The following is a 22,569-nucleotide window of genomic DNA, read 5'->3' as shown; positions in this document are numbered from 1 at the left end:
CGTGCAAGAATGCAATTTAAAACCACACATTAAAAAAAAGGAGGAAAAAAAAAAAGAAGAAAAACAAACCCTTAACTCACCCTTGGTTGATTTTGGCTTTATCAAGAAGCGCTTGTGGCTTGTACATTTTTGCTAAGGATTCGGGGGATGTGACGGGCTGGCTCACGGCCAGGATGCCTGGATTCCCCTCCGACAAGGCACTGTCTCCGAACCACGCTGAAGTCGGTGACAGAGGACTGCCATCGTGAGAGTCGTAGGTAGGTGTCATGGTTTTGCTGTACAGTCCTGGGCTTGAATATATGTTTCCTACCAGTAAGAGGGATAAACACATCGTGTTAGCTTATGGCCAAACCGCATCTGCTCAATACAAAGCCAATTCAACAAACAGATGAAAACCCTTCTGATTCCATTTTTATGATTTTTTTTCCACAGTTAGAAAACACTGCACTGCTTGTTTTCCCATGAAAAGCTGCCTCTCTCTCTCTCAGCTCTTCTTGAAGAGCAAAACTGATGGAAAAGTCATTTCAGCCTGAATCTACGGGAAAAGATTCCAACCTCCGTGCTGCAAAATTTGGGAGGGCAGCACTTCCCTGCCGTGTTTCTGCAGCACCTGGAGCGCTGCGGCGACTGACTTACCAGCAATCACTCGTTGCTTAAAGATGAAGCAAATGGAAATCAAAAGTTTTATAGGAGCAGGAAAATCAACTAAAGACACAACCAAGAAAAGAGACAGAGCACAGAAGTCCTACTGAGGTGGAGCTCACCTTTCACGGGGCCGATGTAAAGAATATCGGTGCCTACAGAGAAGGAAAGAAAGGAGGGAAGTGAGAAGGCAAGGGAAAGACACCGGAGAAGAAGTCAGAGCAGAAAAGGACAGAAGTTGAAAACATGCACCTTTGTGGGAGGCCAGAATAGCTCAGGTGAGGTTTAATCTCCCAAACCCGACTGCAAACCCAACCTCTGTCCAACTTCGGCCTCTGGCGATGGCGAGCTCCTCCTCACCGCCCCGGCCCACAGGCACGCACTCAGATCTGCGAGACCRACAAGCTGTTCACCCCCAGAAATGCAGCTGGAGGGGAGTTTTCAACACACCCTGAAATGCCCACGTYGTAGTAAGTGGGAATGACAGACTCGCTTGTTTAAACTGAGTCATCTTAAAAACAGAAAGACGTTTTAAATGAGTTTGCAAAAGTAAGTTTCTTGCAAAATAGTTTAGACTGAATAGGAAAGATGTGGAGTTGCCGAGCTGCTTACTGTTCCTACAGAAAATTTATTAAACTGCTGTGCTTCTGGCAATCAGTTTTTCACCGCAGACCTTAAAYTGCTGTTTTCACCGCAACTTACTGCAGAGGAGACTCCAGTTATGGAGAAGTAAGGCAACGTCTACTGAGGCATTTTCAAAATATGTGTTTACATTACTGCTCTGCTGTATAACTTCAGCTGTTGCTGAAGAAGAGACATGTATATTTTCTCTCTGTTCCTTGCCCTTTGACTGCCTTGCAATATTACAAACCCAAAGCCACTCCTCAAGCACAAACTTTGCAGACCTGCGGATTATATCATGAGGTTGCTTCACTTGGTTGAAAAGTGCATGAGTCAGTCTAAATAACAGGGAATATTTATAAAATATGGGGCATAAATTCCAGTTTGGAAAGACAGTGTTAAATTACTACTCTGATTAGATATTAATGCATCTAACAAACTGCACTTTTTTTTTAACAAATACTGAACTGATCACAAAAATACCCAGAATCTAACCCACTTCTTTATACACAGCTTGCATTTACCTTTGCAGTACTGTTAACTGACCCGACAGACAAAGAACCCAAAATGACCTCAAGTTATTTTACTCGTGTTACAGGAAATGGCTGGACACAGAAATGTCTCATTTTCACAGACAGAAAAGCTTGCTTCGACAGCCAAGTATATTTGATATTAGGATGTTCAGCAAGTGGTGCTATTTGGTGCAAAGAAAGCATTACTTCCAGGTGTTTTAATCTTAAAAAGTTTTACAGCTCATATAGATGCAAAGCAAAAAAAAAAAAAAAAAAAAAAAGAAAACTTTAAAGTTACCGATACGAACAGAAGAAAGCTGAGCTGGAACGGTATCTCATTTCTCAAAACAGCTGAGAGCTAAATAGTCCCTATTGATTTCATGAGAGCATTGATTTTTACATTAAGCATGTAAAATCCAGATTTTCAAAATAACCGAGGTTCAATGACCGTATCCCTAATGTAAGTAATTCCACTGTGTATATAAACAGGGCAATGAGCTCAACATCATTTTGCTACACACAAACCTGCACAACAGTACCTAGAAAGGSCAATACTTGGCTTTTTGGCAAAGGGCCGTGGCTAGTTTTTCTGCTTCTCCTGGGAGGTGCTCCCCATCTCTGCCTTTCCCTGCTCCGCTCCCATCTTCTCTCTCCCCGGCGCCGGGCAGCAAGCTGCCCAGAGCCTCAGCTAGGGCAGGACCTGCTCGTAAGAGAGTGCAATTTTTATAAAAATCACAGGCATATGCACAGACRGCCAAAATCTACCTTAAAAGAGTGCTATTACGGTTGCTGAAGGAAAAACTTGGCAGTGTTGAAATGCCYGAAGTAAGGTCTTCTGTGCCATTCCTGCTGATGCATTTAGACACCATCTTAGGCTACTGTCCAACTCTACGGCCACATGCTCTTTACTCCAACAGATCTCTCACTGAATGAGCTAGAAATTATGGAAAGCTGAGCTAAACATCTGGAAATGTCTAAGACCAAAACAATAGAAAAACTTTTCCAAACTTTTTTTTTTTTTTTTTTTTTTTTTAAGATGGGTATCACAAGTAGCCATAATAATGGTTTTAATCCATCAAAACAGGGAATTTCTGGAGTTGTGAATACACATGGATAACTTGCCAACTACGCAGCGCATTGTTCTGCATTATGGAAAGCCCCTCCAGATAATTCATGAGTTTTCTGATGATGAATTATCTTCCTCTCCAGCAGTTTCTAAGAAATAAACATTAAAAATCCTTTGCTCTAGTTGAATACTTTGTAGCACCCCCCAGGATGGAGCTGAGAATTTTCCCATGATATTTAGGAGCGAGGAAATTACCCACATAACTGTAGGTCGATCAGCTTCATCTGGAACAGAGCAAAACGATACGACAGCTGACAGACCCCTTTGCAGAAGATAATAAAATCCATGCCAGCAAACCAACTCCACACCATTTTGATGGGATTATAATCAAAACTGGCATTGATGTCACAGGCTTGCCAAATCTCAATTAGGAAACTAGAATACTAAAACATCAGTAAGACAGATGTGATTCTAAAATGTCTGATAGAATGGAAAATGTAAGTGAAAACTGGCAGTCACCATCAAACAAGGGAACTTCTTGGATGGGTTTAAAGCTCCTGCTAGTTTTGTGGCTGTATAGGGAGTGTTGAGTAGAAGTGGGGTGCATTATTTCTGCATTTCACTTCAGGTGTCCAGATGTTATGCCCACACTTCAAGAAATAGCTTGAAAAATTCCGACAGGCGTGCAAAACTTTGCAGAAATGAGGAAGGGATAGAAATATCAACCTCATCAACCTTCTAGCCTCATGCTTTCAAAGAAAAGGCTTGGGGGGCAACTGGACATGTTCTTATAGAAGAAACAGAAACATACTGTCCCCACAGACCTTTACCAAGCTACAGCAGAGCGGCCCCACTGGAAATTATAATAAACCACCAGCGCTGTCCATTCACCTCCACCTTTACCATCAAAACGCTACTCATCGATATGCAGAGATTGATGTAGGGTAAGACCAGCCACACCAGGTTGGACCAAAGGCTGCAGCAGCCCTGCTTTGCACCATCCCAAGCACAAAGCTTGGCTGTGGGTCCATCCCCATTTTAGACCACAGGGGATGCTCCCATCTTCTCCCTATCTCCCCTAGTAACATGCCAGCACCGCGCTTATGCGGCCACGGAGCAGACAGACAGGGTTGAACACTATGCTGGCCCATAAAAGCAAAACCCACTTCTGCTGGGCAGGAGAGAGCAGCAATACTGTATCTCAGCAGTGTGKGGTTAATAGTGATTTCCATGAATATATCCAACCCTTTTCCGAATTTGTCTACCCCTGTGGCTTCCTCACCATCCTGCAGTGACAAGCTCTACAGTTTGATGGTGCACTACATGCTGGGCTGAACCTTTGGGAAATTAGCTACAGAGCGCTAAGAAACTTGGGCAGGTTTGCCCACGGACATCCTCGCACATGCCTCACGTGAAAGCCAATCTCCCCCTTCTATTCAGGATTCTGCTCCAAAGCACGGAGGAGCAGAGCATCTCCAAGAAAATGTCCCTTGGATTTTCTCCTAATCACGTTCTCCAAGACGGCTGAAGCATTTCAGAAGCAGCTTCCTTCAAAAAATTTGCCTGAGGCAAACACTGTCACGGAAAATTTCAATATAAATAGCTATAAGTTGGGCTAACTTACAAATAAGTGAACAAAGGACTTAAAAGTATTGGCCAGTGCTTTTAGTGGGTGTACTGACAGCTCTGCCTATAGTGATTTAAATTGGTTTTATTGCTAGCTTACCAAGGAACAGGATGTCTCAGTGACAGAATATGCCTATTAAATCTACACACACTGAAATAAGTAGATCCAGAAATATTAACTCATTATACATAAGCATTCAGTACATGAACTAATTGTGGAACAATATTTGGGATAACTAATTATTCGAAGTTTATTCAGATTAAAAATATGACTTCTAACTAACAGGACCTAAACAGCACAGGTAACTGCAGCAAGTCATTTATTCACAGAAGTAAAACAGGAAAGAAAAAAAAAGCAAGTCAGTTGAAAGTCACTTGCTGAAAGAATAATAAATAATTTAATTAGAAAATACCTTTTGTGCTCATTTCCTACAAAGCCAGCCTTTCAGAAAGGCTAATTACTACCTTTAAAGCTGAAAATGCTAACGAAAATGTGAGTGTTCCTCAGGCTGAGCAGTGCCCCTGCCACCCTGGGGGAGATGGTGCCGGAGCGAGCCCCACGCCAGGGTGCTCAGAGAGCTGGCCCAGCTCTGCGTCTCCAGCATAACTTTTTTTTTTTTTAAAAAAAAATAAAGCTGCCCTGCTTCTCTCTCATCGCTTGATTTAAGGCCAAGAGCTCTGGCAGCCAGACACGGCGAACTGCCCGTCAGCATGCATCGCTGCGTCCTTCTCTGCAAGTCCCTTGGTGCCGCAGTGCTCCCACTTGCTGGACTCCATCTGCAAAGCTACTGTCATTCGCCTCCCCACACCAGCCTCGCACGAGCRCGGCTGCTTCACAGCACGGCTCACAGCCTGCTTCATCTTCGACAACACGCTAGGCTCGCAGACACCCAGCCGGATCAATCTGCTGCCTGTGGCAAGCGATGCTATCCAGTTAGCAGAGTTACTCTGTTAGCAATGTTATTCTGAACATTAAGATCTGCAGTGAGGCCCTCAACATAAGGGAACACCAATACAATTAATAGAAAGACTATTTTTGTTGGGCTATAACTAAATTACTAGAACTGTGGTACCTGATAAAACATACTTGGAATTTCAAGTCAGGAATGATTTTCCATTTATGTCCTGTCTTAATAGCATAAGAAAACACTTCAGCAACACAATCTGAGCGTTAAAGTAGACGCACTTGGTTCCTTTTATTTGAAGTCTGGCATGGTACTGTTTCCCTACATACTTCACAGCTTCAGGCATTCATCTGTGCCGTCGTGACTGAATGCTGCAGTCCCGGGTAATTTATGGAATATATCTGGGGTCCATTTCTTGCCCAGACCTCAAGAAATTAGGTGAGACTAATACTGCTACATATGTCTTTTTCAGCGTATGTTCCAATGCCATTATTTGGTCATCTCCTCCCAACCTCTTCCCCGGATGCCCATAACTCACAGAGCAAGCCCTGACTTACCTGATCCCGGAGTGATGAGCGGACCCTCCAGTTCGAGGGCCTCGTCTTCATACTGATCATCCAACTTTTTCTTTTTTTTCTTCGATGGATCTCTGGGTTTCCTCAAAAGGGARAGCTCTTCTGGATGCCTGATGTCTGGAGACAAAACAGAATCATTTTACATAGGGAAGATGCAAACAAGGAAAGAAAGAATGAAAAAAACCTTTCTTTAGTAACAACATCCAATAACTTGAAAAATCTCCCTTGGCTCATTTTTCTGCTCTGCAACCRTTAAAAACAAAGCTGAGAATATCTTTCACAAACCTTTCTGAGACAACTTCTGCCTGTAAGTCTCTCTTCTTGCACCAATGGCTGGAGATGTTCAGGTAAAACTCACCATTATACAGTGTTTTCCAGGCACAGTCACTCAAATGCATATACAAGTACCATTAGCTCCCATGACAGAGAGACTAGTGGTATTTCCAGACATTGTCTTAAATCCTATTTTTTTTWAAATGAACACTTAGATTCCTCTTCAGGCACCTCAGTAATGGACCAGCTTTCTCACTTCTGCTGGATGAATCCAAGAGCCAAGCTGTTTACTTACTTACCAGAACAGGAATGTTAAAGGCAAAATTTAAGACACACACTTTTAAAAACAGATCTTAGCCAGTGTTTCCTTTGCTTCTCCCACTTCTCTGCCCCAAACTAGCATAAATAATTTTTAAAATGTGTAATTGAAAAGGAAGAGCATAATAGTGCATTTGTGCTTAAATCATGGGCCTACCATGATTTGTTTCACGAAAGCAGACAATTAGCATGGCTAAGGAAAACAAAAAATATACAAAAAGTTACAGTAAAAAGGAGTTACAAGACTAGTGATTTGGTGCTGAAGTATTCCCCAAGAGCCCTCATTTCCATCACAGAAACTGCGGCTTCAGCAATTAGAGCTCTGTGTTCAGTTTGCATCACTGTGCGCTTGGTGCTGCTCCGGGTGAAAAGGCGTTTCGGGGAGCCCTGGGGGCACGGCCGAAGCGACGGAAGAGCTGCTCTGCCACGAGGAGGTGCAAAACCACCCGACCCGTCGCCCGCCGCGCTGCACCCCTGGGCGATCTCCGAGACAGAGACAGGGCAGGCGCAGCCCAAGCGCGTCACCCCGAGAAGCTCCCGGCGAAACGTGTGCATTAGCCACCTTCGCCTTACGCAGAAGCAGCGCTTCGGATTTGCTTATGTCTGCCGACAGCCTCACCCAAGCGGGAAAGAGCTCTCCGGGAAAAGGGAGCCCACCGTCTGCCAGAAGGCAGAACGAAACCGTAAACGAACTGGAGGAGATCCAGGAGTCCCTCGCTGGCACCGAAGGGGAAAATAAAAAGAGGGGAGAAAGGCTCCGTCTGCTGCAAGCGGTATGGAATCAGTATTTAGGAACTGGCCTGGAAAAGCATTCACCTGGGCAAGAAGCCATTTTATTGCAATGATGAGAGACCACAAAACGCAGGTCTGAGAGCTCCGAAATAGAACTCRAATGAGAAAAAGGAGATCACTGGTTGCACTCGAGTCTGGAACGAAGCGTTTCTGCGCTCTCCGCTGCCTGTCTCTGCTCAAGCCCCTTCGCTGCTCCCCAGCTTCGGTTTCGCACGTTCCCCCTGGAAATGTTTAGTTGCACAGAGACGTGCAAAGCTTTGAATTCTTAATGCATTATAGGGGGAAAAAAAACCCACAATTCCTCTCTTACTACCACACTGTTTCTCTGCTTGTAGCTTTAGCTTCTGAAGACAACAAATTGCACTGGGAGAAATTTGCTGTTTTCTGGTTACCGGTGCCCTCCGGCTGTCCGGGGGCTGCGTGTAAGCTTGTGCATCAGCCTGGCACAGACAACAACCTGGGCACAAGCATGATCCATCACGGTAGCACGCCAACCTGCAGGTCTGCTCTTACCACTAGGTCTCCTTCATATATTCGCATGGTTTGCATGACATTTATCTTCTCAGGAATCAGAGCTGCCAGGTTTTCCTGCGACTCCTGGCTGTGGGGATAACCTGCCGAACGCGATCCAGACACGGCGCCGGGGGAGCGCCGTCTCCCGGGACGGAGGCCCGCKCGCTCTCGCGTTCACCTCGCTCCAATGCAAAACATCGACGCTCCAGGCAGCTGCACGATTTCCCCGTTAATCGTTATAAAAGATAGCAGGGGACACGGTTTTAGCAAGGCGTCTGCAGTACGACGAATTGCTGCAGACTAGGAAATGCAGGAGCAGATCAAAGGCGGCGGAGCGGGGGGATAGGAAACGAAGGAGACAGAACTGCTGCATTGAAGCTAGAGCCTATTCCCCGCCCCCCAAGAGGAACGCTGAACGGGAGAATAGGTATTTATTCTAACAGGGAGAGGTTGCACGGTTCACATTTTACCCTCGCTTTCCGCACAGCCGTTCCACTGACAGCAGTGGGAGTTTGCTGTACGCTCCCAGGCCCAGGAATACAATTAAAAGTGGAATTTGGTCCCCATCACGTGATCTAAATTGGACACATCTGTGCTGCACTCTAATAAATTAGACAGATGTGTTTCCTGCACCGATTCACTTCTGCCTATGCCAGCATCTTGCTTGACTAGAAACAGCCAGGGAGAACAGCAGGCTGAAAAACGAGCTCTCCTTTCCTCCTYGCCCCCAAGCCAACGCCACGCTGTGAGCTAATTAACCAGAATTGCTTTTATCACACAGCATTCCAGCTTTCTTCAGTGAGTAAACCCCAAGACCCCAGCACAACAGAGTCGCTCCGACGCCCCTGTAAATAACGGGTTACGCTGTTCCCTTGGCGTCCCCTCGGCCAGGTGTCGGGCGCCCCGGGATGCAGCCGGTTCGCGCATCCTCGGACCGTCCTCTGGCTCCGCTCCCCCGGCAGCGCCGAGGCCCAGAAGCGTTCAGCGAGTCTGTCTACACTTCAATTCCTTTAAATGCACCCTGATTTTTTTTATCAGGGCTTCAAGCCTGTCGAACGTAAGCTCTCGGCGCCCCGCACTCACTCACTGATGACAGTTAGTCTCGCCGTCGCTGAACACGCAACTTCCGGAGCGTTCCTGGTGATAAACGCCGGGCGCGTGAACACAGACGGCTATTTTGATGCACACTATCACGTCTAGCTGATATCACCGCGAAAAAATCTGTTAGGCTAACTGGGGTCACGTGGACGGGACAACACGCAGCACAGCATAAAATGAGGAGTTCCCCTGGTATTTTGCTAGCAAGGTTTATACTGTTATGTTTATTTATGGTGCTTTAGCAACTGATACAGTCCCTCAGCTGAAACCATTCAGAGAGGCCAAGAGGAGGGCTCGGGGCCAAGCTCGGCTCCTGAAAGCAATCTTTGGAGAGGGCCCAAAGTTTGACCATCTGATTTCAAAGTGACTTTTTTATAGTTCCTCAGTTCTTCGTGACKCTATCTTCGGACTACGGAGCATCCGGCAAGTTTTCGGCAGCCGCTTCCAGACGGTGCCCGGCCGCAGGGCACGGGCCAGGCGGCGCCCGCGCGGCTTCGAGGGCAGCCCCGCTCCTCCGCCGTCACGGGCGTTTTGCATTGACCAGCCACAAATTTTGCAGGAATACCACTCCGTTACGTATACCACCATTTTAGAGGCTTACGATCCCACCAAAGCCCACCGCATGCTTTAGGGCTGCAAGGGAAAAAAAACGTCCCTTGTGCTAAAAAGCATACGACACCAAAAAAGCCACAGAACCGCCTACACTGTTTTCGTTTCGTACACGAGAATTAGAGAAAAAGCGAGAATCAACTTTGCACRTATTTTGACTATACTTTTCAAATCTTTTAGTAAACTACCGTGAAAAAAAGTTTGCCACCGCTTATGACTTATACATTTACAGAGGATTTTAAAACATGTTTTGAATAGAGACAGGCTTGGCAAACATRGTGTTTAGTTACCGTAGCTAAAGCAGAGAATATCCAAGGGTATAAGGGTTTGCAGATGGTAATACTCTAGTTAATTGGAATCTGGGACAAGGAATTGCTATATAGCTCCAACCCCCCAAATCCTGTTTTCTTAGTTATAAGAGTAGGAGAGAAATATTTAAAGGATACCAGTGGCATAAAACATTGCAAATCCTTTGCATAGGTTTGTGTTTTTTAGGAAACTCGAAGTCACATCGCAACTAGAGAAGTTCATTTCCTGGAGTTGTTCATCTGGGGTAAGATATTTATCAAGGATTTGATTTCAGCCCCAAACTCACAATTAAAATAATCTATTTATATTTCACCCTTTTCTTTTTTTTTGCAGCGGAAGCCAGGCTTGTCCTGCCAAAGGCCCCTCTGAAGCAAAGGCGGTCAGTGAAGAGCAGACAGACCGAAAGGACTGACCTTCTGAAAACCGCTAATGTGTTTACCCTTCAATTTATGCTTTTGTTACCATTGGTTGGGACTGTGCTTGTTTTAAAAGAGACTCCTTGTCTGTACACAAAGGACAGATGGCACTGGCAACATCTTGAAATTACTGTAAATGATCCTTTTAGTATTTTATTCCTACTTATCATGTTAAGTGTGTGAAAACCCAGCTACTCCCTCCCTTGCTGAGAATGCCTAGCACGGCTGATGGCAGGCTGCGGGGGCCTGCCAGGAACAACAATCTGCGGAGATATGCAGAGCTCTCCATATGGAAGGGATGGCTCAAATCAAAAACTGGTTCAAACCTCCTCTTTTCTTTTCCAGGAACAACAATCTGCGGAGATATGCAGAGCTCTCCATATGGAAGGGATGGCTCAAATCAAAAACTGGTTCAAACCTCCTCTTTTCTTTTTTTTTTTTTTTTTTTTTTCTTTTTCAGCTGAGTCTGCATCTGATCTTCAAGTTTTCTCCAGCCCGTGCTGGAAGAGCTGCAGCCCCGGCTGAATCCTTGCATTTCTCTAGTTCGAGTCTGTGACGTGGCATAAGCAGAAATCCGAGCACTGGTCTCCAACCTCTGCTGAGGTCCTCACCTTACCTATCGCAAAGGGCTTCACTTCGGTGACAGTCATTATCCTTGCAAACATTAGCATTAGACCGGCGCCAGCAGGACCCAGCGCCGGAAAGAGGAACCAGAGGAATGAGGAGGGAAGGGAAAGCAAGATGCTTTGGGCCAATTCCTGGGGCGCTTYGGGTGCTACCTGTTTTTTCTTTGGCCGTCAGTCTTTCTCCTGCAACATCCACGTTTGGCAGAAACATCTCATCAAACTTAGCAGATTTTATCWCGTGAGTAAAAGCTCACTCGTTTAGAGGCTAGAGGAGCACACACCGCAAATACACATGCTTTATAGGAGCTATTTCATGCATTCATGCATTTCATAGGATGCATTTAAAAATGCAACCACAAAGGTGACTTTTCACCTGCAGGACAATTTTTTCCAAACTTTGGACTAAGTGATTTTACTCCTGACAGTACCCTCTTTTCCATTTGCCTGCAATAGCTATTCGTGCCTGGGCTAGGTCAGGCTGAAGACATACCCATGGCCTCTCTGTTTCAGGAAACCCTCATTTCTTTTCCTGCTCATGCACAGCTCACCCTGCCCAGCTTTGCCCATTTATCTCCCAAGCAGAAACCTAGAGCAGGTCTAGGATGTAATCCTCTTTCTTCATAGACTGTGGTCATGCTGACCAAGCCCCTCAAAAATTGCTTTAAATATCCATCCTGCAGAAGGTAGAATTCAAAACCTAGCCTGTTTTGGGACAGAATCCATCTAATAAATCACACAGTTGCTGCACTTCTACCTGTCCAAGTGTACTGTAGTCTGCCTCTTCCCAGTGAACGGAAAACAGTCAAGGCCAGAGGGGATGGACATCCACCTCTCTCGGTGTAAAAGATGGGGCGATTTTGCCGCTCTGCCCCCCAGGCGCCACAGCATCCCAATACCTGCCCTCATCCGAGACGCACAAACCACCCTCCCCGTCCCCACAGCAGCAAAGAAGCAAGATACAGCTCGGGGACCTTTGGGTCAACAGCACAACTGCTCCGCTGGAAGCCTTCGCGCTCCCGCAATATCCCAAATTTGCAGTGTTGCTGCATCAATTTTATATGCAATTGCATACCAACCCTACACGCAACACAGCGTCGCTGAGCAGATGCACCGTCCGAACACCCCTGCCTGCACGTCCTGACACCGCCACGCTGCGCTCATGGACGCCCATCTTCTGCAGGCCTCCAGAAGAGGTACGAGCCACCCCAAACCAGAGTCGTGGGTGACCGACCTGCACGCGTGAGCACAGCARAACAACAACGTAGAGGAGAGGTTCACTGACAACACTTGGGCATTCAGAATATGTACGAATCTATCCAAATTTTAAAATTATGGGAAATCACACTAGCTTAGTTTTGACACATTAGCTAGCAACTAGTTTAATGAACTAGTAGTAAACTAGTACTGAGTTTTAATATATAAAAAAGTTAATTCTCTGAAGAAGCTCTCTTAACTTCCATTTTTCCACCCAATTCCTGGCTCCCTTAGAAGGTCAGAAAACTGCTTAGCTATTTAAGTATAAAAAAATCTGTAATTTTACTTGAAGCACAGACAGCATTTAAGGGAAATCCTCTCTTTAATGTTGATCCAGTTTCCCTAAATTAGCAATGTGTTTTGAAGCGGAATATTTCTGCACTGGATCACCACTGTCTAGAACCAGTGACTCATAAAAATTACAGCCCTTACACATCTACATGACGATTCTCAGGAAAATAAGACCTCAAAATCCATTTCTCTCTCACTGCAAACTTAAAACTACAATTTTTTTGCAGGGGGTGTGTGTGTGTGTGTGTGGAATTGAATTCTGTGGATCATGTTTCACAGCTCAAGTTTGCACAGTTAGGTATCATGGATTTGCCTTTAACATAAATTGCTTCAAGGTAAAGTTCTGCAGCACAGACTAAAGGCAAAAAATAATCTAGCTTTTGAAGGCCCAGGAGAGAAGACTGCACTTGTGCTGGATGTTGTATGGTATGTGACCACAGAGCAGGCTGGCATCCCCTTCACACAGTTTGCCAGCTTCGTATACCCTGTGTGCATTCAGAACATTTTATTATGGATTCTTCAGTTGGCCAACTGCTTAACTATTTATTTTGGGTAAACGCCAAGTTCTCTGCTTGCTTCCCCAAGCCAAGCAACTATGACAGGACATCCTGAGAAGCCTCCTGAGATACCCAACAAGTCCTGAGGGCACAGACCAAACCACAGCTGACGCTGGCATGTCCAAGGGTGGCACCAGGGAAGAGCAAGGAAGGTAGCGCAGCGGCAGCGAGAAAACGAGGCGACCCAAAACAAGAYGCACCTTCCCCGCTGCTCCGGTTTGGGCTCCTGGCCCCAAGGCGCTTTGTGAAAGAATTCCCAAATTCCGCGCAGGAAAGCAAAGCGTGCAGCGGATCAGCCACGGATCAGCCACAGATCCGCTGCCTGCGGAACGGAGCGGCAGCTGGCACCCACTGCGAAGCTGTCCGGTGGGGTTGCCCCCGCCTGTGCACCGGGTAGCAAAYGCTGCCTGGGTTGGTCGCCCAACAAGGTGGTTCCGAGAGGAGAAATCACGCACAATTAGCAGGGAGGGACGCGGTGGGGGGAAGAGGAGGCAGAGCTTATTAGCAGCCTAATAAAACAGTCCAGTGGAAAGACGTAAGTAGTCAACAAATGCTGCACATTTTGATGTTTTTTCCACAAGTGGGACGAAATCCCCAAACTCCAGTTATCCAGATGCCTGTCAGAGCACAGACAACACTTCAAGCCAGTTCCCTAAAGCGTCTGAATTGCAGTTAGAATCAAACTCAACTCATTAGATTAAGCACTACAAACAAGAGACTAAATCCACTTATATCCTTTGCATCAGACCATAAAGAGCCATTGGAGGGAGAATAATCTTAAGAAATGCAGTAGTATCAGGTTTGCCAGCACCTCCTGATGTCTTCAGGATGGAAGTCTATTTAAAGGGTCTCCGTCAACAGAAGAGTAAGGGTGAAAAAATTCCCTGACTCACTCGATTACATATAACCTGATGTTACTTCACAGGCARAATAAGGACTGGGGAAGGGAGGGGAGCAGAGAGAGAGGGGTTTTCTTCTTCTTTCTTTTTCCTCCATTTCAGTTACYTTGCAATTGAGTCTCATTTTCTGGTATTTGTCTGAATCCTACACAACAGCTGCAGATGAATATAAGAAAGCAATAAAAGAGGAAAATAGTAAAAATGAAGAAGTTGGCAGGATTACACTTATGCCTCCCAATTTAAAAAGCTGAGTACATTTCAATTTGGCAGACTCTCTAAATGGTAAGATTTCCTTCCACACCCATCCTCTAGACATATTTAGAAATAGCTGCGTTACTGCCAAATCCTCTCCCCTCTTGGTAGCAAAAGTCAGCAAGCCTCCGTTCTTCGCTGGGTCCATCCCTGCGCTGGTATGCACGCTCCCTCCCAAACGCCCCATCCCCAACACCTTTGCAGCACTCCTGAGCYCCCAGAGACCATCGTGAGATAGCTGGTGTCTCCCCTCCAAATCTCGCCGTGTGTGCACGGTCTCCGACGTTTCAGGAGGAATGCTGCTTTGTTTGAGGTTGAGACGGGAGATTAAAGGCATTCTTCTAGGSAGAAGGCATCTAGAGGAATATTTATAGCTCCACATGGTAAGAGCATGGTTATGGTCAGTGCTGCCCCCTCAGTTTGCAATGGGGTTTGCATTTATTTCTGCAGAATGACAATAGAGAGGAGCAACTCCAGATACCTTTGCATCCCAAAAAACAACCGGRAAAACACAGGAACAGGACACGAGGCTGCTCACAGAAGGGCTTTGGACTGGGAGCCACCCTCTAACAGACTGCTTAGGATTAGTGTAGGTCTTTAAAAAATGCACAGGATAAGTCAGGGCTGGAAGACAGTGAAGTGACATGAACACGCAGCTGACGCAGAGAGGCACGACGAGAGTTTGCAGCAAGCGTGCCGCAACGCCCGCCGCCCCGGCATGCTACCACGAGCACTACGCCAAGTCGGAAGCAACAGCTTTTCTGGATATAAATTTAGCTAAGACTGGCTATCCGTGGGCCACTACTCCACGTGCTGATGAACACGGGCTAAGCCCTGGGAACACTGCGCATCCACTGCTAGTAGCACCAAAGGGTTTCAGTTTTGTAAAAATAGTACCTTTTTATAGAACTTCTTTGGCAGCTGAGGGCGTGGAAATATTACAAATACTTCAGAAGTCAGAGGACATTCTGTACTGAAAGATAGACCAGTTATTAAAAAGAAAAAAAAAGAAAAAGGTCGGTCATATTCAGTGTCTAGACGGCTCGAGGGTGTCGCTTCGCTCCAGCCCGGCTTGCATCACTGAGCTCCCAAATGCCAGTGTCACCCAGTATCGGGTTGCGTTTAGCGGCTGGATGCAGCAGCAGACGAGCTTAGCTGTCTCCTTTCCATTAGTCACATAGTCTAGGGTAGCATGTTATTTTAGGGTAGGAAGAGGCGAGGGGACGGGGAAAGGAGCACGTCACGCTCGYGTGACTCACTCGCCACTCGCTGCACTTCCAGGGGCTCGCTGTAGCCCTTCCCTCCTTCCTCTGGCCCCACAAGGTCCCTGGGATCGTTTTCTCCCGTAGGAGATGGCTCCCTGCTTCCCAGCACCATCCCTCTTCCTCACGTCCAGGGTGCAATGTTCCCGGAAGGCTGGGGACCGGTCCCAGGCAAGATGGGGACACAGCCACTGTTGTTGCTTCGCACAAGATGCTCCATGGACTTTCTTTTCCAAAACAGGTGAGTAATTCACATTAAGTCCTATGAGGATCAGGAGGCAGGAACCCAGTAAGATGCCTTATGAGCCTCATGTCTTACTTTGGGAAAAAGATCTGTCGGGACTTGCAAGTCTTGAAGACCCTCAAGAAGGAAAAGAGATGGAAGAACAACATTTTTAGGAGACCAGTACAAAGCATCCATTCCTCCCAGAGAGACGTGCTTCTAGCTCAGAAAGCTCATCCTCCTCCCAGCATTCACAGTTTCCACCAATGCTAGTGCAAATTTCCATATTCCTTTGCTCAGGCTTAAGGACTCTTCACAGCTGGAAGAATGTGAGAAGGATGCTGGTTTTCACTCTGTTCAAACAACTTTCCCTTATCCCATGGCTCTTCAAGACATATGCTATTTTCCTGCTAGCAGAAGTCAGGCTCAGAAGCAGCATTGCTCAGGGCAGGAAATGCAGAGGCATGGGAAAAAACCTTCACACTTGTGGCTTACTGTTTGCTTTTCCTCTCTCACATGCCTACACAGCAGCAGGGTATCCTCCCTTGAATCTATTACTGCTCCCAGGATACATGGAAAAAAACTACAGGCAGCAGCAGCAGCAATGGGAGTCTGCAAGGAAGCAACTTAAGGGCATGAGAAGATGGAAGGCTTCCGCTGCCCCATAATCAAATGAAGCTATTGTACTTGGAAATAGGATTTTTTTTCTTGCTCATGGTTATGTAGGACAGTCAGTTAGCTGGAGCTCTGAACACAAGCTGGCTGGGTATTACTTTCCTAGCACCAATTCCACGTTCAGTTCTGTGCAACAGGGCCACAGCTCGTATGTTCAATAATCTCACTTTCCAATGGAGATATTCCCACCCACACTAATAAGCATGCATTTGCAGCCATCTCAAATTGCACTTGCAGATTTTATGGGCTTTTTGCTGAGTAGAAAAGTCTTCCAAGCAGGATTGTGACAAGAGGGGGACACATGGGAGACTTGTAAGGAGCATCAAGATGCCTACACCTCCCTATCCCACTCCCCTGTGCTACTGCATACGATTTAGCTTGCAAAGTTGAATCTCCAGCAGTCACTGCATCAGGCAGAGAACATCAGGAATCCTAACCAGTAGTGTGCTACTCTGACAGACAGTGCCACAGGGAAAAAGAAGAAAAAAAAAAGTGAAGTTTTACTTTCTCTTTCTCTGGTCTTTAACTGAAGATCAAAGTTTGCCTCTCAGGATTCAGCTGCTTGCCAGCCAGCGGCTCTGCAGGCACACTCCCAAAATGAMCCTTCAGCAACAGGAGCCAGAGGCAAATGCAGCCTTCATCACTGGATGGATGAAGGCTGCCCAGTCCCACCCGTGGGCCCGATCCTCTTCTCCTGCCCTGTTCTGCAACACTTGCTCCATCCGACTTCTACTCTCTTGTGTTTCCTGTTGCAGTGACCTCTCTCTGCTCTACTCCCACCAGACGCAATAAATCTGTGCCACTAGCTCTTTGGACCGGTTGCTGTGGGAATTGAGGGGCTGCAGTCTGCCGCTGGGGAAGAAGATTGCTTTTTCCAGCTTCACACGACCTTCAGAACTGAGGTATGTGCAAGCTGCCAGYGAGGCAGCCCAGCCTCCCACATCCACCTCTGGGTTGTCCCCAGGAGAGCCCTAACCCAGTCAGTGACAGCATCTACTATTTGGAATTATTTTACCCAGTACAACAGCAGAAACTAGGTATTTCTTTAAAAAGAAATCAAACATTGCAACAGCGACACGTCTGATTCCATTGAACTCTAGGACACGACAGTATTAGCTGCAGCACTATCAGGGATGGAAGCCATTCAAGCTTCTTTACAACAGAAATTTCTGAGATCCAAAGGTCACCTTCCATTTACGGTGCAACTGCATAGCCCACAGGAACTTAGTGAAGTTGTAAGGGCCACAGCAGAAAGCAGACTCCTGCAAAGCAGGACTGGCTGCTCYGGCTCAGCAGTGACCACCTTGCTAACCAGTCCAAAAAAAGGGATGTAACTCAGGAGCGGCAGAACTGCCCTCTTTCAGCTGTGCAGGTCCATTGGTAGACGTACTGACTTGCGGTTTTCTTCCTACAAGATTTTATATAGTTTATTATATATAATAAATATATATATTTATATAGTTTAAATAGCATTCRGCATTTGCTATTGCTTTAACATGAATTCCGGTTTTGCAGCAAATTCAGTCCATAGTTTCAAGCATTGTGTCTTATCACATTTCCTTGGACAAAGAAACATGTCTCACTGAGCAGAAGCTTCAGTATAGGCTGAAACCCACCAGACAAGACACCGCAGCAGCACAGTAAGGTCTCTGAATGCTGTTGTTAATCAATAGTCTTTTAAATTGGAGTGAAAAGTGTCCACAGTCAGCTCCTAGATCTTCTTTAGGCTGCATGAGATGACCATCTTGGAGACAGCAGCCTTCTTTCTTCCCCACTGCTCACTGATTTTGCAGTTTTAAGAAACAGAATTTGCAGAACCAAAACTGCTGCGAAACCTCCATCACTGCTGTGACATTAGATTTACCACACCTTGACAGAAGAAGCATCTTTCCTCAGGACACCCCGCTCAAGAACGGTCTCAACGGAGCATCTTCACTGAACTAAAGCTTTAAAGCCATTTTGGGCTTTAAGTGCATGGCGCAATGGGAGAGCACTGTCAGCAGCTACCACACAGTTTTCAGCCTTCATGAAAGCAACTTCCCAGGAGTTGGAAAACCTACAATTAGTAGCCATTCTCAAACAATTTGCAAAGAATAATTTTACTAGCACAATATGCAGCCTCTGTGGCAGAGGTAGCAGGAGGACCTGGTGCCTATAGCATCGTTCTGCTGCCTGGACCATGCTCCCCACCTTCTTTTCTGGCAGACTATCATCTAACTTTCAACCCTGACAAATAATGAAGAAAGGGTCCTACAGACCATCCTTCTCCTCCTCCTCCACAAGACCTATTCTGTCCTGCATACAGGTCTGGAGATTATGCTGCGTAGGAGTGGGGAAAAATAGTTTTCAACCATGTGATTATATACCACACCATAAGGCATTTGCACAATGAAGGCAAAGGCTGTATGAGCAATCTTCTAGGAACTCCCAAGCTTTTTCATATGCAACTTTGAAGCTTGATAGATCCTACAAGTTAAAGAGAATATATATAGAAAAAAAAAGGACACAATCTCAAATAATTCACCCAAGTGTAATCCTGCTTCCATATAAAGTACTTTCATAAACGTAACCTGCTAGAGTTCCAGCAACACAAGGTATTCTTATAATACTCATTAGTCATGCTATATGTAAGAATTACTGAAGTGTGTAATTAAATGCTCTGGGGGCAAGGACAGCAAACAGGTATAGTCAAAAGAAAGCAATTCAAAAACACAATTCTGTCTCTTGGACATTGGTTCAGATGACACTGGACTGTCATTGCCTTGATCTCTTAAAGTAGGAGCGAAAAAGAACTATGCTGTTAGACCAGGGGCATTACCTTTCTCCTTTTACCTTGAAATATCTACTCAGTTTACTCTGGGGAGGCAATCAGCAAACTCATTGTAGCGTATGAGTGCTCTCTGCAGCTGACCTGCGCACACATGCTGCAGGAGGGCAGGAAACAGGCAATGGAGACAAATGTCACATTTGACAGGGGCAGTATTAACACTAACCTGAGAAAAAGAGAAAAACAAACAAACCCAAAAAACCCAAGCAAGTTCGGAAAATCTTAAGTCACAACCTGCAAGAGTCCAGGAGAGTAGCTTTTCACAGGCTGGAGAAAAAGGGCTGGGATGATTCCTGCACAGTACTACCCACAGTTTTTGGAAAGCCCCAGAGGGCACTCTGGGTGCAGGTAGATAAATTCTGAGGCTTGCAGGAATTAAACGCCCTGCACAAGTGTGGCATGATATCTCCAGGCTGGTTTTGCATGACCAAACCCAACAGCCCCCTCTTGCCCGAGAAGCCTGCAGTCTCTGGGACCGGGAGGGAGTTCTGCAAGATCAGATTGTGCCTTCGTAAGCACTTCTGTCCTTCGTGGGGGTCTGGCACTCAGCATGCAGATCCTGAGTTTAAGGACATATCCAAACCACAGCCTAACAGCAAGGTCACATAAACAGGAAAAACAGACAGTCAGCGGTCAGGATTTGCATGCAGTGGTTTCATGATTGCCCCAAATAGTTCTCACGTGGAAGAAGTCTGCACTGAAGCCTGTACAAGGCAGACACAGAGAGAAGAGTTGGTAGCATTTGGCTGCCAGCAGCATTCAAATCCGTGCAAGTTTTCACGAACCAAAACAAGGCCTGGCAGCCCCACTCCCTTGCAAAGGTGTTCAAGTATCTCTGTGAACCTGGGAACAGCTTCCCACAGGGCTTGGCGGGATGATGGAACAGCTACCTTCAACCTCGCATCTTCACCTGAAATTCTCACGACCCCTTTCTCCCTCAAGTTGATGTTGGGTGTGGCCATTTTCCCCCATCTGCTGAACATCTGGCTTCCAGTAAACCCAAAGACAACAGCTAAGCAACCTTTAATCCTTGTATTCATCCCTGCAGTTTCCATCCATCATTAACAGCTCAGGTTCATAAGAGTCACTACGGGGTGAATGGCGTTTCCAGTGATATCCTGCTTTCACTCCTTAATCATAATCAGGTACATTTATTCCAATACCTCAGATGTGATGGGAGAAAAACCAGAAACACCCTCAATAGATGTGTCATTTCTGCCTGCTGCAAAGCGCTGTTATCACAGCTGAGTTAGTTATCTGGATAAACAGATTCTTCCCATTTCTCCTCTTTAAATATCAGCATTATTTTGCTAGTTTGCTCATAAATATACTGAAAGCCCTAGAGATAAATAAATAACCGTTTTAGGCCCATTTAAGGTTCTGAACGTTCTGCACCATCAGTAAAAGAGCTCCTGTTACGTGATTAACTGTATCAGAATTTCCTGATGTGACTCACTGCCATAAGGATTCATTAGCAACCAAGCAGGCACTCATGCTTTCTCTGTCTAGCAAGGTATTAAAAGTTGTGATGAAAGGCAGGGGAGAAGGGAGAACCAAAAATCTCCTCTGAAATAACCCTGGCTAAGCCTTTTCTATTTTAAGTACCTTTTTCTATTTTAAGTAGAAATCTTCCAATTCAAGAAAAAATATCAAACCCAAAACCCAGCAAAGTAAGACTCTTATCAAGATTCTTAACCAGCTAAATACACAAAGTTAACCACAAATGTATTGGAGATCATGTCGTAACAGTTCACTTAGAGCTGAGCACTTCCTGCTTAATGAAATAAATGGGTCAGCCAAGAGTAACCGTATCTGCTTTTTGAGAACAGAAATAGATCTAGAACGACAAAGCTCAAATTGCAGACTCCGGGTAGGAAGACAGCATGCTGATGGCCATTTCCTTTTGGAACCGTGGCTGCCCTTGAGCGAAGGAAGACAGGGCTGCCCTCGACTAGGCAGGAGGAACCGGGAAGCAGTGACCACAGGACATGGGTACAGAGCCCATGCTGAGCATTTATAAATAGTCACTTTTTGTATTTAGTTGTTCTAAGCAGAATTTTCAGAATCTACATCCCAGATTTGGGAGGGGAGAGGGTGAGAAAGAAGCATGGGCTTCTCGGACAAGAATTTGTGAAGATTAGTGGAAAAAAAAAAAGAAAGAAAAGAAAAAAGAAAAAAAGGCACAAAACCAGCACCACGAGAGCAGCCCTGAGTATCTGGTAGTGAACGATCTGCCCTTTCTTCTGGGGCTTTTTCTTAACAAGGGAAAGCAGTGTAAAGAGGAGTTGGGGAGGGAAGAGAGAATCAGTCACTTCCCTCCACCAGACAGTTTTATAGTGAAGTATCATCACTTAATCTCTAATGATTTCCCACTAGAAAGATACCCACGAATTTGGCAGATATCCTACTTGAGGGTTTGTTTTTCATCTAGAACATAAATTTGCAGAAAAATTATGACCCAACATCAATAACTTCAGCATAAAGCAGGGCTGCTACTGCCTTATCTAACACAAAACTGGGAACAGACTTGTTATGAAAAAGAATTAATTACAGAAACATATTTCTTAATGAGCTCTGTCTGCAGTATGTCCGGTACTGTTATGTAAGTATTTACATATACAAGACTACATTTGAAAAGCAAAAAGAGTGGCAATTCCCAGGTGACCATCAGATGTTCAGTATTTGAGGCTGGGTAATACCAGCACCTTAATACTTTCTTAGAAAAGCATGCAAGCTAAGACAGATCAACCAATGACCTTTCAAACCGTGTCGTGTGTTTGGCAATCTCAAAAACTAGTTGGCACCAATCTGGCTGGAATTCAGGTGAAATCTTTTTTTTTTTTCCTAAGGTATTTAATACTTACTGAAAGTTTTGCAGATGTCAGAAACAGCTTTGAAGACTCTGTCAGAGAAGTTGACTTTCACCTTCACGTATTTCATGTTTGGAAGCTGAAGACGAAGTAGCTTGTGCTGAGGTGTGAACTGGAGCTTGGCATCAGCCTGTATACCGTATTTGTCCAACGTCCAGTGAGTTTTAAGGAGCCAAGTTTTCTTCTTTTCCCACCATAGCGCATGATCTGACCAGTCTTTCTTGACGTCTAGAACAAAGAGGCCATTTTAAAAGTTAGAGGGGGACCAGAATTAAGCTTCAAAGGACATAAAAGTAGAAGTTTAAATGTGTTAATTGGTAAGTGACTATCGGCCTAAAATGCAGTCAGCCAGTTCCAGATGCAAATAATGGCTTGTATTCAATTGCATCTAGAAGCCAGTTCGGAGATAGGTGTCCCATTTTGCTAAGTGCTGTGCAAAGAGTCGAGAAACGCTCACTGCCCAAAAGAGCTTTCAGTCTAACTCATTTCAGCCCTATTTACTGCAACCCTTGCTTTCAAAGCTGGCTGGCACTGCCTCATTGCTCCCTTAGATGCCTG

At 45.6% G+C, this 22,569-nt stretch overlaps 1 protein-coding gene across 1 annotated transcript in view; it reads right to left on the bottom strand.

Moving 5' to 3' along the window:
- The window catches only part of FERMT2 (FERM domain containing kindlin 2), a gene marked incomplete at its 5' end in the record, with an annotated part of 37,887 nt that extends 15,629 nt beyond the window's left edge, over positions 1–22,258 (bottom strand). Inside the window, 4 exons of the mRNA XM_085314967.1 lie at positions 81–306; positions 765–797; positions 5,930–6,064; positions 22,006–22,258. Of these exons, the coding sequence (XP_085171093.1) occupies positions 81–306; positions 765–797; positions 5,930–6,064; positions 22,006–22,258 (647 nt within the window). The remainder of the gene's footprint in view (positions 1–80; positions 307–764; positions 798–5,929; positions 6,065–22,005) is intronic.
- Positions 22,259–22,569: the final 311 nt, after the last annotated feature.

Source organism: Rhea americana, unplaced genomic scaffold, assembly GCF_003343005.1.
Source record: "Rhea americana isolate MKP2758 unplaced genomic scaffold, rheAme1 scaffold_42, whole genome shotgun sequence".
Classification (NCBI taxonomy): Eukaryota; Metazoa; Chordata; class Aves; order Rheiformes; family Rheidae; genus Rhea; species Rhea americana.
Note: the sequence above shows the minus strand (reverse complement) of the source record. Positions and strands in the feature narration are given on the sequence as shown.